The 14,242-nt window shown below is 41.0% G+C and overlaps 2 protein-coding genes across 18 annotated transcripts in view; one reads left to right on the top strand and one right to left on the bottom strand.

Annotated features, from left to right (window-relative positions):
* dlg1 (MAGUK family member discs large 1) overlaps positions 1 to 14,242 on the top strand; it is a 539,916-nt gene that overhangs the window by 223,872 nt on the left and 301,802 nt on the right. The gene's annotated exons all lie outside the window — the stretch shown is intronic.
* Positions 9,879 to 10,498, bottom strand: LOC138184680 (uncharacterized). Its single transcript, XM_069122850.1, has one exon. It carries the CDS (start codon positions 10,482 to 10,484, stop codon positions 9,927 to 9,929), a length of 558 nt encoding a protein of 185 aa, XP_068978951.1. The 5' UTR covers positions 10,485 to 10,498; the 3' UTR covers positions 9,879 to 9,926.

Raw genomic sequence — 14,242 nt, 5'->3', positions numbered from 1 at the left:
GCAGTAAGGATCCGAAGACATCTGGCTGCCATCTTGCCCGCGGTGTATGGCCCGGTTTAGGTAGAGTGTCGCCCGACGTAGCAACTATTATTCATAGAAACCTGTTTTAAGGTTTGAGAGCACATTTTCTCTATTAGAATTTAACTTTACTTCTATTATTCTGAAATTAAAAATTTTGTTAGTTAATATCTTTCCTCCAAATCCCTCGTTCGACCTAAACGTAAAGTATTTCGTTATCAGAGTAATTAACAGTACGAACGTAAAAATTCTTCGTCTGACGAGTACAGGACAATGACATTGGTACCGCATACGGATGTCAGCAACGAGAAGTGAGTCAGAGAGGTGATATCACAACGGGAACTTCATAAAAATTTTACGACTCCGCGTACTCTCGTTTACGGTTGTTCAAAAAGGATTGATTCGTCGCCACGTTTTTCGATCTCGCGACGAGATTTTACGAATTACGTGATCTCAATGCGCTCGTCGTTACACGGAAGAACAGTAATCCTCGGACCCATAGCATCTGAAATCGCGCGCGTATTCCATACCAAGGAATTTTACCATGCTCAAGTTACCAGCGAAATTCTCATAGAACATATGTATTTCAAGATCGATCAATAAATTATTGTATTACCAGAGGAATGCAGTATGGGATTATGTCTTAATCCTTAGATTCCATAAAGACAAGGAGGAAAGTTTGCATCAACTCGCGACAAATGGGATTTCATGTATAGAGGATTTTCTGTTCTCATTGAAATTTTAAATGCCATCCTTTCTTACGTTTCTATCTCTTTCATTTCTCGAGTAAAATATCATTTAAACCGATCTTTTAAAACACTCGTTACAAGTTAAGTTATTGAAAGGTGAGAAACAGAGAAGCATGAAAAAATCGTCTATAAGTATGAGTTATGTAATAAAGTTACAAGGTGGATATTAATTTAGTTTGAGTTAGCTTGTAATTTCCGGCTGAAACGAAGAAGATAGATAAAGGGAAACGTTTAAATTAATACTCCAGTTTTGTTGTAATTTCGTTTAAACGCTTTTATATCTCCGGAAATTTCGTGGCACAAAGCAAACTGTGAAATAGAATAAATTAATTCAGGGACAACATTATATATTACTTAAAGAGATATGTTTATGCAGAGAAAAATACATCAGAATCGTCAATTAACTTTTGAAATATCTTGGCTGTTTAAATGTTCGCTTTCCGGACATCGACAATTCCTTTAAATGAGAGCTCGAATGTAATTCTACCGACCACCGGTGTATTTTGAAATTCTACGATAGAGTAGTTCATTTCAGAATTTCAATTTCACATTGTCGAATATGAATTTCTATCGTAAACTGTGTGCCTACCGTGTCGAAATTTATCGCTGTCACGTTTCATCGCGTAGCCCGCTTTTTGGAAAATCATTATTCTCGTCAGTTTTGCTGAAATATTTCAATTTGATTCGATCTGTAGCTTTATTAAAAGTCTTTTGCACCAATTGAAACAACTGTCACGTATCGTTCGTGTCTGTTCCCGAAAATTAGAAGAGATATTCAGAACTGGTAACCGATAAATCCAATATCAATTCGTTCGATTTTCATCATTGAATTATAAGAGGAAATTCAAATTATAGAAAGAAAGGGGATTCCAGGGTTTGCGGTTATCGCCTCGGAAATACAGAGTTTCGCAATGCTAAAGAGATTTTAACAGATCTCTATAAAGAAGCTTTACGAGCCTCTCGTTTCCGCCAGATGAAAATTCGTTCTCCATTCGATATTGTCCCACCCTCTTAATTTGCGGTAACGAGAAATAGATAATGGAAAAGGAACGAATGTACTTAACTGGCTGGAAATCCTCTCCCCCTTCTCTTTTTCTCTTATCCATTTAATGTCCGGCGATTCGAAGACACCATTGTTCTCTTTCTGTGAAACGTAGAAAACTGCATTAAAGATGGATACATATTATTCCCCTTTCGTTGTTTCTCGATCTGCACGATTCACACTGATACTTTTTCAAACAAAAACAATTATACGACACTGTTACGTCGGGCGGCCCTCTACCTAGACCAGGCCATACACCGCGGGCCAGACGGACACCAGATGTCCGCTCATCCTTACGGCGTAAGGACCCGTCATAAATCCCAGTAATTTGCTAGCTAAGGTTCTTCAGACCGAACAAATATCCTTTTTTAAATCACTTTCTAAAAACTATTGTCTACTACGGCTTGACAAGGGAAAGTTAGTTTTTCTCACGTACGATGCTTCCTACTAGCAACTTTCTATCGAGGGCGGCTAAGACCTTCCTAGTCCACCAACCTTCGTTTGTCCACTCAGAAGTAATGTATACTGTCCTCACTTTCCTGACCAAAATGTCATGAACAAATCCGATGGTCCCGTGCGCTAGACACACCCATCGCTAGCTTTCCTCCGACACAGCATCGGCACTGTAATTTACTTGTTCTACACCGCTAGAAAAGTCAACTACTTCTTCTACACCGCTAGAAAAGTCAACTACTTCTTCTACACTGCTAGAAGGGTCAACTTACAACATCGAAGTCTAACGTCTAAATCTAACGTCTATTAAGTATCCTCTAATACTACGTCCACTAACATACTAAATTCAACTATAAGAGCCGTGCTCTATTGTGCATCTATCTTATCTTCGTGCGACAAAGTGTCATCTAGGAATTATATCTACTCAACAGTGTAACTTAAGTGTTGGAGATAAAAACCTTATAACCTTATAACTCTGTGAATCAGTGTTATACTAACTGAATCACCCCTATTATCTTAACCGAAATCAGGGATCGATCAACTCGTGGTGTCGATTATTATAATCATAACGGGAATTTACGACTCCCGTTGACGTCTCTCCTCGCGATTGCGTCTCCCCGTGATTGGTCGAAAATACAGACACATTGCGTAGCCACTATTGTTGAAAATTCTGTATTTAAGTATTTCAAAGATTCGATTAATAAAAATTGAGGCAACAGCATTTTCTTGTCTGTCATCTTAACGTCATCTGTCATCGCTCCTTACATTGTGCCGCTTCTTTTACCGTACCTTATACCATAATACCGCACTGACAGCCTGAAAAAAAAGGTCGGCGAAGAGTTCTTGAATGTCTATCTCTATTTGACCAATCCTGTTCTATTTGTAATTCTACTAGCGGTGATCACGTGGTACTAGTGCCCCCCGAGGGCAACTGTATATCACGTGTCTGATCAGTCACGACCCACGCCACTTCTATAGTCTATCAGTGGTCAGACCTATTCTACTTGTCCCGCATATGATCTACTTGTTCTGCTTGTCTTACTCTGCGTAATCATGTACCACTTGCAAATCTATTTCGATTGTCCCTGTCTGACAAAAGACGAGAATTTTACTCAGTGCAACACGAAACGAACCCATTCTACTTGTTTGAACCAAACACGATTTTACACTACTTTATACAATTTTAGAAGAACGTTATTTGAATTCCATTTTGAAATGGCTGTTACTGGGATGTTATTTAATAGTACACGTTATAACGTTACATTAGGAAGAAGACATCGAGCTATATATGCATATCTTTCTATCAAATGAATAATATCTTTTTTTTTGTATGCGAGTTCGTTTTGCGCGAACTTTACGATGAAAATTGTTGGCGTCATTTTCAGTATGCCGAATAAAACTGTCTTTACTGAAATAAACCTCTAATAAATACTACAATTGGACGTATGTTGCAAACGGTCTCTATAACAAATTTCTATTACTTCATACAAATTAATGCAACGTAGCTCATGCATTAAGAATCGTTCATTGACTTCTCGTAATAAACGTTTAAAAATATTCCAGCGGACATTAATTCATTTATTTAATACGTTGTATGCAGATAATTTGTCTGCTAAATATTGCATATGGCAATTTTCTGAATTATTATTGCAAAAACTGGTTAAACGTTACAGGAAGTTTACTGTAATAAATTGTTTCGTTAAAGTAATACATATTCCTCAACGTTCACTGATAATGGGAGATTTTTATGTGTGAGGAACGAAAAGCGAATAAAATTAATAAACTAAATCTCCTATTACATCTCTTTTGTGTTTGTCATAAATACGTTGTTTTCAAAATAAAGAGTGAGCGCCATGGTTACCAATTTTTAATGTGTCAAATTTATCGTTGAAATTGGCCAATCAGGTGGACGCAATATACCATTGGGCAGTATCTGCAAATCGTTGCGCATTTAAATGCTTTCAAGCTTTCAGGCCACGAACATGCAGTTTCTCCCCCTCTATTTTTCTCTTTCATTGATTCATTCGTCTCGAACTACAATAAAGAAAATTGCATCGACAAGCGAAAAGATCGACGTTCCGTTGAGTGTCTTAAAATTTATCGATAGTTCTGTATAGCGAAATAATTATGAGACACAGCAAACAATTGTTAGTCGTTCGGTTTTCGTCCAACCGAGAGAATGAGAAAGAAAAATAAATTCTCATGCTCTTTAAAATATTCTTACGAAAAGTGTGTATAAACAAGATAACGAAACGAGCTATGAACTGATTGCAGAAAAGCCCTTTATCTTGGCAAACAATCTGCCATTCGGTTTTGCAGTCAAAGATAAAAGAGCTACGAGTCGTAGCTGTTGAAACTTCCAACCGGATTCCTTCGTTTTTCTTAGTGTCTCTTCTCTCTCCATTTCTTCTATCCAGTCTTTCTCCTTTCCTTCCTTCCTTCCTTCCTTCCTATTCAACAGTTCTTCCCAGCCAACTCGACGACCAGTAGACACTTCGCAAAGGGTACGCGGTTCCTTGGGACGTTACGAAATCGCAGACGGCTCGTAAAAGGATAATTACAGCAATCTCTTTTTCCGCGGGAAATGGCCGTCGTCGCGGTGAATTAACTGGCAGAGCTCGCCAGTTTCCGTCGTGTTTACCAATAAATGAAGGAGCTGCGAAATGAATGCTTTTTCTCCCTCTAGCCGACGAACGTCATTTGCATCGCTGAATGCCACCGCTCTGTGCATTTACAATTCATTCTGCGGGAATCTTAAATACCTCCTTTAGTATCTCCTTTTCGTTGGTTACCCACGATGAAGACGCGGCGCACTATTCGTTCCTTCGAATTTATGGTGTGGTTAATTGCCATCGAGCGTGCAAAGAACGTTGTCCGTAAGATAGATGAAAAGAAATTTCAAATTAATCGCCTCGATGGAACTTGATTCTTTTCCGTTGTTACATCCCGTTATCTGGTCCAGGCTGAAGTTCGTCCCTCGGTCGGGACGGCCACTAGCGGTGCAAACATCATAGGTCGGACCGCAATAATCCTAAAGCATAAAACTAAATACTTCGTTTTACTTTAACGTCAAGGCCCTCAATTGCTGCAACATAGAGGTTAAATCGAGACATTCCTTATAAATAACCAAACCCAAACCATATCCAACCAATTCCAAATAACCGATGGTGGGGCGACCAGCGATCATCCCCGGTTCAGTATAAATATCGCTGTCATATAACAGGAGTTTTTAGCTTTTTTCTGTTTATTCTCTGATCAGTCATCGTATTCACGTGTATCTCGTACTCCGTCAAAGTCTTAACTTATATTCTGTCTTTTTTTTTTTATTAACGTGGAGGAAATCCGCACGGACATCAGGTCGCTTCTGGAGAAAAGCGGCGTGGTAGTGCTGGAATTCAACCGACTAAAACCTATACGATATCCGTCCCGGCTGCGATCGAGAGGGGCCCGGGAACCGGTGTAAGCGATACACCGCCCCCCCCCCGGGCTCAATACGTCCCCTAATGGAGCGATGTGCGGCCACGTCACACCGCGCCCCGTCGATGGAGCTGCCGTGCCAGGCAGTCCGGTTTCCCTACCGGGCTGCTTTGCGGCCCCGGGGCGCTGAGCTCCCAGCGCCTAAGTTTGCACCCCACCGGGGGACGCGGCGGACCTAGCCCGCCTCACTGAAACGCGTCCATGGCCTCTGCCGCGCCCTCACCGGTCAATCCTCTCAAGGTGAGAGTACCGCACCCTCACCCTCCTCGCGGCCTCTTTTCGAAGCATGACTTGCTCACAGAAGGAGGTCACGGCCCTCCTCCTTCTCTCGCTTACCAACAATGCCCCGAGGATCGTCGTCGGCGAGAGGTCCCATCCGATTTCCACGATGAGGTCGCAGCGCGGCCGCGCCCACGCCGGGCAGTATTCCAGCATGTGTTGCGCCGAATCCACGCTCGCATCGCAGTGGTGGCAGCGCGCGGTCGCCTCCTTCCCGATTCGGTGCAGATACTCACCGAAGCAACCGTGTCCGGTGAGCACCTGCGTCACCCTGTAGGTCAGGGGAGGCCCGCCGCCGTCCAACCAGACGTCCCAGTTTGGAAGGACGGCCCCGAGGACCCTTATTCCCGGCGCACCCGCTCTCGTGTCGAGGCTGGCGCGCCATCTGTCGAGCAAAGTCCGCCGAGCCCGAACCCTGACGTCGGCGCCCACCGGGCCCACCCCGCCCGACAGATCCCGAGTGTGGAGATAAATCTCGCGACACCTCAGGGCCTGCAATTCGAACGGGGAAAACCCGGTGAGCACCGCCGCTGCTGCCGCCGAAATGGTGCGGAAGCCCCTCACTACCCTGATGGCCACCGTCCTGTGCAGCCTCCTGACCACTAGGAGATTGCGGCGGTTGGTCACCAGATCTTCCGCCCAGATAGGAGCTCCGTAGAGGAGCCTCGATCGCACCACACCGGCGTACAGCCGGCGCACTCCGACATCGGGCCCGCCCAGCCGAGGCAGCAAACGTCCTAAGGCGTTCGCCGTCGCCTCAACAGACGTCGCCAAGCGCTCGAAGTGAGCGCCGAAGGTCCAGTGGCTGTCGAGGGTCAGGCCCAGATACTTCATGCTGGTTCCGACCCCGATCTCAGCCCCCTCCAACCTCAAGCGATAACCCGCTGGAGGCGTCCCGTGATCGGCCTTGCGGCAAAACCACATTGCCTCAGACTTTTCAGGGGACACCCTCAGTCCCAATCCCTTGATTTCGGCGACCACACAGGCCACCGTCAGCTCCGCCAGGCGGACAATTCTACCCCATGCCGTGCCCCAGACCAGCACCAACGTGTCGTCGGCGTAGCACGCCAGTACCGAGTTCGGAGCCCCACAAGAAGGTGAGGTGAGTGGTCTTGGCGGATACGGGCCCACCAACTTCTCCGAGGTTCTCCGCACCGGATCGACAAACTGGCGGGGGCCAAAGGCGCCGACCAGTCACTATCCGGCTATAGGAGAATATTAGATTCATCGGGGTTTCCCAGGGCGTGGTCCTACGCCCTGAGAACCCGTAGCCGCCTCGTGCTCCCCAACTTATATTCTGTCTGTCGACATGTCAACTGTTATATTTAATATTATATCCATTAAGTTGTTGGAATAAAGTATATATTATAACCTGTTACTTCAATGTTATAATCAATCAAACTACCTCTATTATCCTAAACGAAATAGGGGATCGATCAATTCGTGGCGTCGATTATCGAATCGTAACGAGAATTTACGACTCTCGTTGACGCGATCTACCGCGTACGGTCGAACATCTGATTTCTCCTCCGTTTTTTTCCTTTTCCGCTCTCCATGGAAATACGCTTTTGTCCGGACAAATACTCTTTCATAAATTCTCATTACGATTGGATAATCGACGCCATGAAATGATAGATCCCCTATTTCGTTTAGGATAATAGAGGTGGTTGGTTACGTTCGGTGCGTATAGATATAAGTTAAACAGATGACTGATCCAAGGCTGATAAATCAGTCAAGACATGGATTGGTCAACGCATGGAAAACCAGTCAAGAGAACCGTTTATTCACATCGATTTCGTAGTCGAGACTCGTACTCTCGTTTCGTCGACCTAATGATTACTTTACAATTGTAACTGTAGCAAACATCGCGGGGATTAGTTTACCAGAAACGAGCCGGCGTAATGACTCCAAGTTTCCGTTTCCGTCATTATTAATGCTGTCACAATTAGTCGCGAACACCAGTACGCTTCGATTCTTGCCGTAGTGATTAATGAAAGCTTGTCGGAAATCTTCTTGCGCAGCCATTGCCTGGAACCCTGCAACCAGCAAGACAGCAAACAAACGCGCGACATTTGATTTCCAGTTAATTAGTTGTTCGTGCCGACTGAACTTTAATTTATACTCGGTTAACGTTCGATACAACCCGAGTAGCACCATTCGAAGCACGAAATGCGTTTTCGTATCGTCCTCTCTCTCTACGTTCCCCCTTTTCCTTCTTTTCTCATGTACCGATTATTTTTATATCTTGCTTAGGTTGGCGGTATACGGCACAATGCCAAAGTCTTAAATTATATATGATATAGAAATGTTTTATTTTACAATCGAATTTAAGAACGATTGATGTTATTTTTAATTTCATAGCTATTTCTCTGATATGTAGTTTAAGAATTAATGCATTTAAAAATAAATGTTTATTATTTTATGTAACTTTATTTTATTTTTTTTATAGTGATAGATTTTTTAACTATACTGTTTAATAATTTATTTACCACATTTAATACTTTATGTGACTTCCTTTTATCCTCTACACAGACAAACCTCTCTTTAAAGATACGTTAAATAGCTACATTCCCTGTAGTATCTTTCTCTCTTCTTTGATTCGTTTTAAATGGCCCTTATATGTTCTCTAAAAGACCATTTATCGTAAAACTTTCAACAGATTCTGTAAACAGGAAAAACGTAAAGAAGTTACACCATGCTGAGAAAAGATTAAAGACAGGAACATTTCTTAAAACTATGTTTATCGTTACCGTTACGAGACTTTGGTGTAAAATTTTTGCATAGTACTATATGTTCGTTCGTGTGTTCATAAGAGCGGCAATAACGAAACACGAGTACGAACATCGAGACTCGGAGACTATGGAATTACAAAGTTCGAAAGTAGCCCGTGATTCGAGGCAATATATGTTCGTACGCGATAGATACGATTCATGCTTCTTATTTAGATTCCAAACATTTAACTAGCTGACTTTCAATGCGTAATACACGGAGCTTCCATGTTTTTCATAGCGGAACATAAATATTCGGCGGGTATCGTTACGAAAATATTCATTTGCACTACCTTATTCGTTTTAAGAAAACAAACGATTTCGTTTAAAATTCTCCAAACTTTGAGTTCCTCCTCCTTAGCAGGGGAGGGGGGGGGGGGTAAGGTCCATTCGTACAAAAAAAAGGCATGTCTTTGTGAATTTTTTGTAACGACACAGTTAAAATCTCTTCTTTAAAACCAATAGTACATTAAAGTATGACATTCGAAGAATATTGTGTAAAATTTTCACGGAGAAATATTAAAAAATACGGCAATGGCAGCAATTATTCGGACGCGTCTCGGAAAAAAGTATAATTGCGGTGTCCCTGATAACTTGGTGCTGGATCATCTGAAATCAAAAAATCTAAGGTCATTCGTTAGGAAACAGTTTTCCCCAGGTAACGCTGGGAGGGTTTCTCCAAATTGCAATTTTTCACTTTTTTTGGAACACTTTGAAGGGAAAAACGCGAAAAAAAATTTTGTGCGAAAAAAATCGGCTAATTTGTTACTGTAAAATAAGAATAATTAATAAATTTGAAAAAACTTACCAGCGTTACCTCGTAAATTAGGTACAGAAATAGTATTCAAAATTTTAAAAGGATCGGTGCAGTAGTTTTGCAGTTCTGTGGTCCACCGACTTTGAAAACGTGAGTTGTGGGGAAAACGCTTTAAAGTTTTGAACACTAAAAAATCAGGTATAAAGCGTTCATAAGCGAATTTTATCGGGTTACCTCATACTGAATCATCAATGCCAGGTCCATAAAGGATGTTGCTATCATCCATGATGTCTAAAGCATTTTTTTGCTCCTATCTACGACGAATCCTACCTTCTTTAGTTTGTCTTTCAGCTTCCTGCTCTGCTTTGCTTATACGTATGGAGTCAGTTGATCGTGCCCAGTCCACGAGCACTTGGTCCACTACTGATTCCCATGTCTTGCATGAAGGTTAGTAAAGCAAAAGAACCTTCATTGAAGACACTGGCTGCCACATAAGCTGCAATTTCAACGATGACAGAGGTTCCACTCAAGTGCTTTGGTGAGATTTTCCAAATAAGTTGGTTCAAACTCTCATTGCTGTTCTGCGTGAAGCCTCCGACACATCGCTCCAGGAGAGCATCTTTGCTCAGATCTTCATAGATAGGCTTGATGGCATTTAAAACATCCTCGGGAGGAGCACTGTACGTGTGTTTGAACGAATCCAATGCATTAGCAGCTGCAGCTTTTTGCCATTCGCACCACGAGTCCGCGCCGCTCGGGCATTTTTTATGCTGTGGATTTTCGTCCGTCGAACTGTAGTGAAAGAACGTTGCCCAGATAGCATTCTTCATATTTTCCATGGAATCAGAGTAACGTCTAATAGCCAAACCGTAGTATACCGTCAGTTTATCAATCATTTTAGCCGTAAGCTTCCCTTTACCAGACAGACTCTTTCTTTTCATCTTCTTTCCAGCCTTAGTTTCAGTGTCGACAACGGTATTTTTGACTATTTCACGTAGTGCCTATTCTTTTTTGAACATGTCCTACACATTCTTTTTTCACTATTGAAAAATCATCACAATAAGGTTTAGAATTCACTAACCCGGATTAAGCTTTAGAGTCACCGTCGGGTAGGTGTTAAAATCCTACATTTATAAAAATACTCGTAACTTCGTCAATTTTGCTCCAATCGACTTGAAATTTTGACACAATATTCTTAAGATATTATGCATTGTATTAAAAAATAAAAAGAAAATGCAAAAAAAGAATTTTAATACCTTAACCCCCCCCCAACCTCTCAGGTACGGTTGAATTTTGTGCGAGGCTGCTTCTCTGTATGGCAGAGTTTGACGCGAATTACGCGTAAACGATACAGCACTGCAATGTGCGACGGATAATGCTGTTCTCTACACAAGCACATTGGAATGAAGAACATTTTGATACTTAAATTATAATTTTTCCTAAAGATATGATGCATATACTTTAACTTTAATAATTTACTTTAATAATTAATATTACAATTGAGTGTAGTATATTTTAACCCTTTCGTTACGGGCGGCTTATCCGCCGCGGTACTCCCTCTGAACGAGCCGCTGCGCCAAAACAGTGCACGGTGCACGAGAAAGATCGTCAGCGGCCGCGTTTATACCTCATTGCAAACCGAGCTGCTCTGACGGTGATTTTCGAAGAAAAATATTTTCCTCAAAACAAAATATTTATAACTTTTTAACACACTCATTTTTAATTGCAATTTAGAAACAAATAACATTACAGAATATAATAATATGATATGATATAATATAATTGTATGATACTAACAGTTTTTAATAATGGTTGCCTGTGGTACTTTTCGAAACATGGTATTACACATGGGCCAACATCGCAAATCTGGGACTGGTATCGCGATTCGCTTCATCAATCGATTATAATCGACAACGCACTTCGGTTTTTTAATCATTTTTTGCGTGCGACAAGGACGTTTCGTGTCAACAAATTCTTCATTGTGGTAAGAGAACAACAAATACACTGTCCTTTTGTTAACACCATTTTATTGTTAATAAAAGGCTTGAGGATGTACAATACTCGTCGTATGTACAATACGCGGTATCTTATGCAGAGCAATTATAGCCGCCCGTAGTACGTCAGTGGCATCTTACGCATAGTGACTGTAGTCGCCCGTAATAACGAAAGGGTTAAACCACAGTACGACACATAGGCCCATGTCACAATTTTCACACTCATAGTGCGATAGTGCTTTTCAAATTGCTCTTCGTTTTCTATTTTGGAGCTACATTTTGAGGTTGAAGATTCTAAAAAATTATAAGGCATGGTAAAAAGAGCATATAATAATGGTATATTTATTTTAACGAAAAGCAAGAATTGATACCTGACACTGGCGTATCAAAAACGAAGACTATTCTGTGTGTATATTGTTAACACTGTTATGAAACGTTGTGAGGGCAAGAAAAGTGTGAAGCAAGAAATGAAAATGCAAATGAAAAAGATCATTTAGCTCAAACGGTGAGCGAATGAGTCAGTAGAGTGAGTCAATATAGTGACGCGTCGTAATATAAGATAACATCCGCGAGAGCCACCATAGTGGCACATTGTACCTAAGAGGTTAACTCTCTGTCTTCTGATTTCTTCAGAAGAACTTGAATTATGCGGCAGACTATACGGCAAATTTGAAAATTTTATATGTACGTAATTTTGTAGTTAATAAACCTCGATCTAAAGAATTGAAATTAAAATTAGAGTTTCACTAAAACTTTTTTAAAAATGCAAGGAATGGTATAATTTATGGCAATAATCAAGAGCTCGACAATAGCATTCCTCAACAAGAAAAATAATATGGTATTCGAATAAAAAGTTATACTAGAAATAAAATTTTGATATAATAATATAAAAACAAGATCAAAAGTATTCTTTCATTTAATTGAAAGTATTTTATAGGTTCCTACGGAACAGACTTGTATCGATGAATGAAAGTGAACGACCAAGTAAATAACAAGCAACGTGTGGCTTCTTGCAGGTGTCGTATATAAGACCGAAGCACTCGCGATGATTGGTAGGAGTGTGGCGTTATAAAATCGAACGACTCGCACAGTTATTGGCGATGTAACCGATTATTGAATTCCCCGAAATGAAACTCCACGCCGGCAACGAATTGTTGGCCGTTCTTCGCGTTTATATCGGCCGCCTCCATATATTGCGATTGCCTATCCACCGAACAGGATCGATTGTTCTGGGAGTTTGGGCGATCCGCGACTTCGTTCTGTATCCAATGTAGAAAGCATTTTCAAAAATTCCCCCGTTACTCGTGAATCTCCTTGTTAATCTCGACCAAGAAGTTTAATCCTTATTTGCTACTATGGTTTTTTTTCGATAAATATGAAAAATTCATTTCCATAGAAAATATTCTACCAATCGCATCGAGAAACATTTTTGTCATGGCGGAAAGATATTGTGAAATGAAAGTTGATGCCACTCATGGCGAATATTCTTCGCAATTTCATATGGTATACCTGCATATATGGGTAGGAAGGAATGATATTCAATCAGAAATATTAGCGAGTTCTTCTCTGGTTTTGTCGGCATTCATTGTTCTCTATTTATAATTCATGTTATTAAAATAAAATATACTTTATAATAAATTAGTTTCACTTACATTAGGTCAGATTATGCGGCATATTATAAAAATTGAACAAGTAATCATTATTTTATCGTTTGTACATATCATATCTGCTAAAGAGACTGGAAATGACTGACTGCTTCTATGCATTCATTAAAAGCTCTCGATTTATCCAAATAATTTCACTACATCTAGAGTCATATCATATCTCGTATCATAACCACTGGATATGTGATTGAATGAATTTCATATCATATCATATATTATATCATTTCGTCTTATATTAGAAATTAATATATTTTTAATTTCATGTATTTTTAATTTCATCGCGATATGCCTGGCTTTTCACGAATGTTTGTAACGATATGGACAATACATTCACCTTCTTCTTTTTCAAAACGATAAACTGATCATTGGTTAAGTATGCAGTTAGCTGCTTCTGCTGTTTATCCTTATACACAGGAATGAAGATAAGTAATATTGCTTGTACATAATAAGTTTATAGAATTTATCAATATCTTTTATTTCGCTTATCCCCGGAAGTATATGCGGACTCACAGCGCATGATGAATAATTTTTCGAAGCTCACATATGTGTATGAACAGCTGAAAAGGTTGATTCCTTCACAGTACAAATACGCGGCGCATAAAAGTTGACGAACGCGAAACAATCTATGAATCGCGGTGCCGCGGCAACGAAGCGCGTTCATCGTTGGCATAGCTTGGTAACTTTCGTGCTGGCGTCGAAGAAACAGGAAGCCGCGACCGCTTCGGGCGTCCTCGTCAAAAGCGAATACTGCGAATACTTGCGAAGCAATCGCGAATTTATGAATAGTGCGCGAACGCGTCTGCTAGTCTACCAGAACCGTGGGAGCTGACGCGCCGCGTCGCGGATCGATTCGAGAACGGCAACTGTTTACTCGGAATTTCTGCGAAAGCATCTCGACGCATCGCGGCTTCGTAATTGAAAGAAGAAATCTCCCGAGGCGTTCACAGCTTGTTGGTCCATTGTGGATGTCGTGAGGTCCGTAAAATATCGAGGAAGTTTCGCGACACGCGTGCACCACAGGACGAACAGCAGTCGACATTT

Source organism: Bombus flavifrons, chromosome 11 (assembly GCF_040668555.2).
Source record: "Bombus flavifrons isolate JBK064 chromosome 11, iyBomFlav1_principal, whole genome shotgun sequence".
In the NCBI taxonomy this organism is placed as follows: domain Eukaryota; kingdom Metazoa; phylum Arthropoda; class Insecta; order Hymenoptera; family Apidae; genus Bombus; species Bombus flavifrons.
This window is presented reverse-complemented; position numbering and strand designations above follow the sequence as displayed.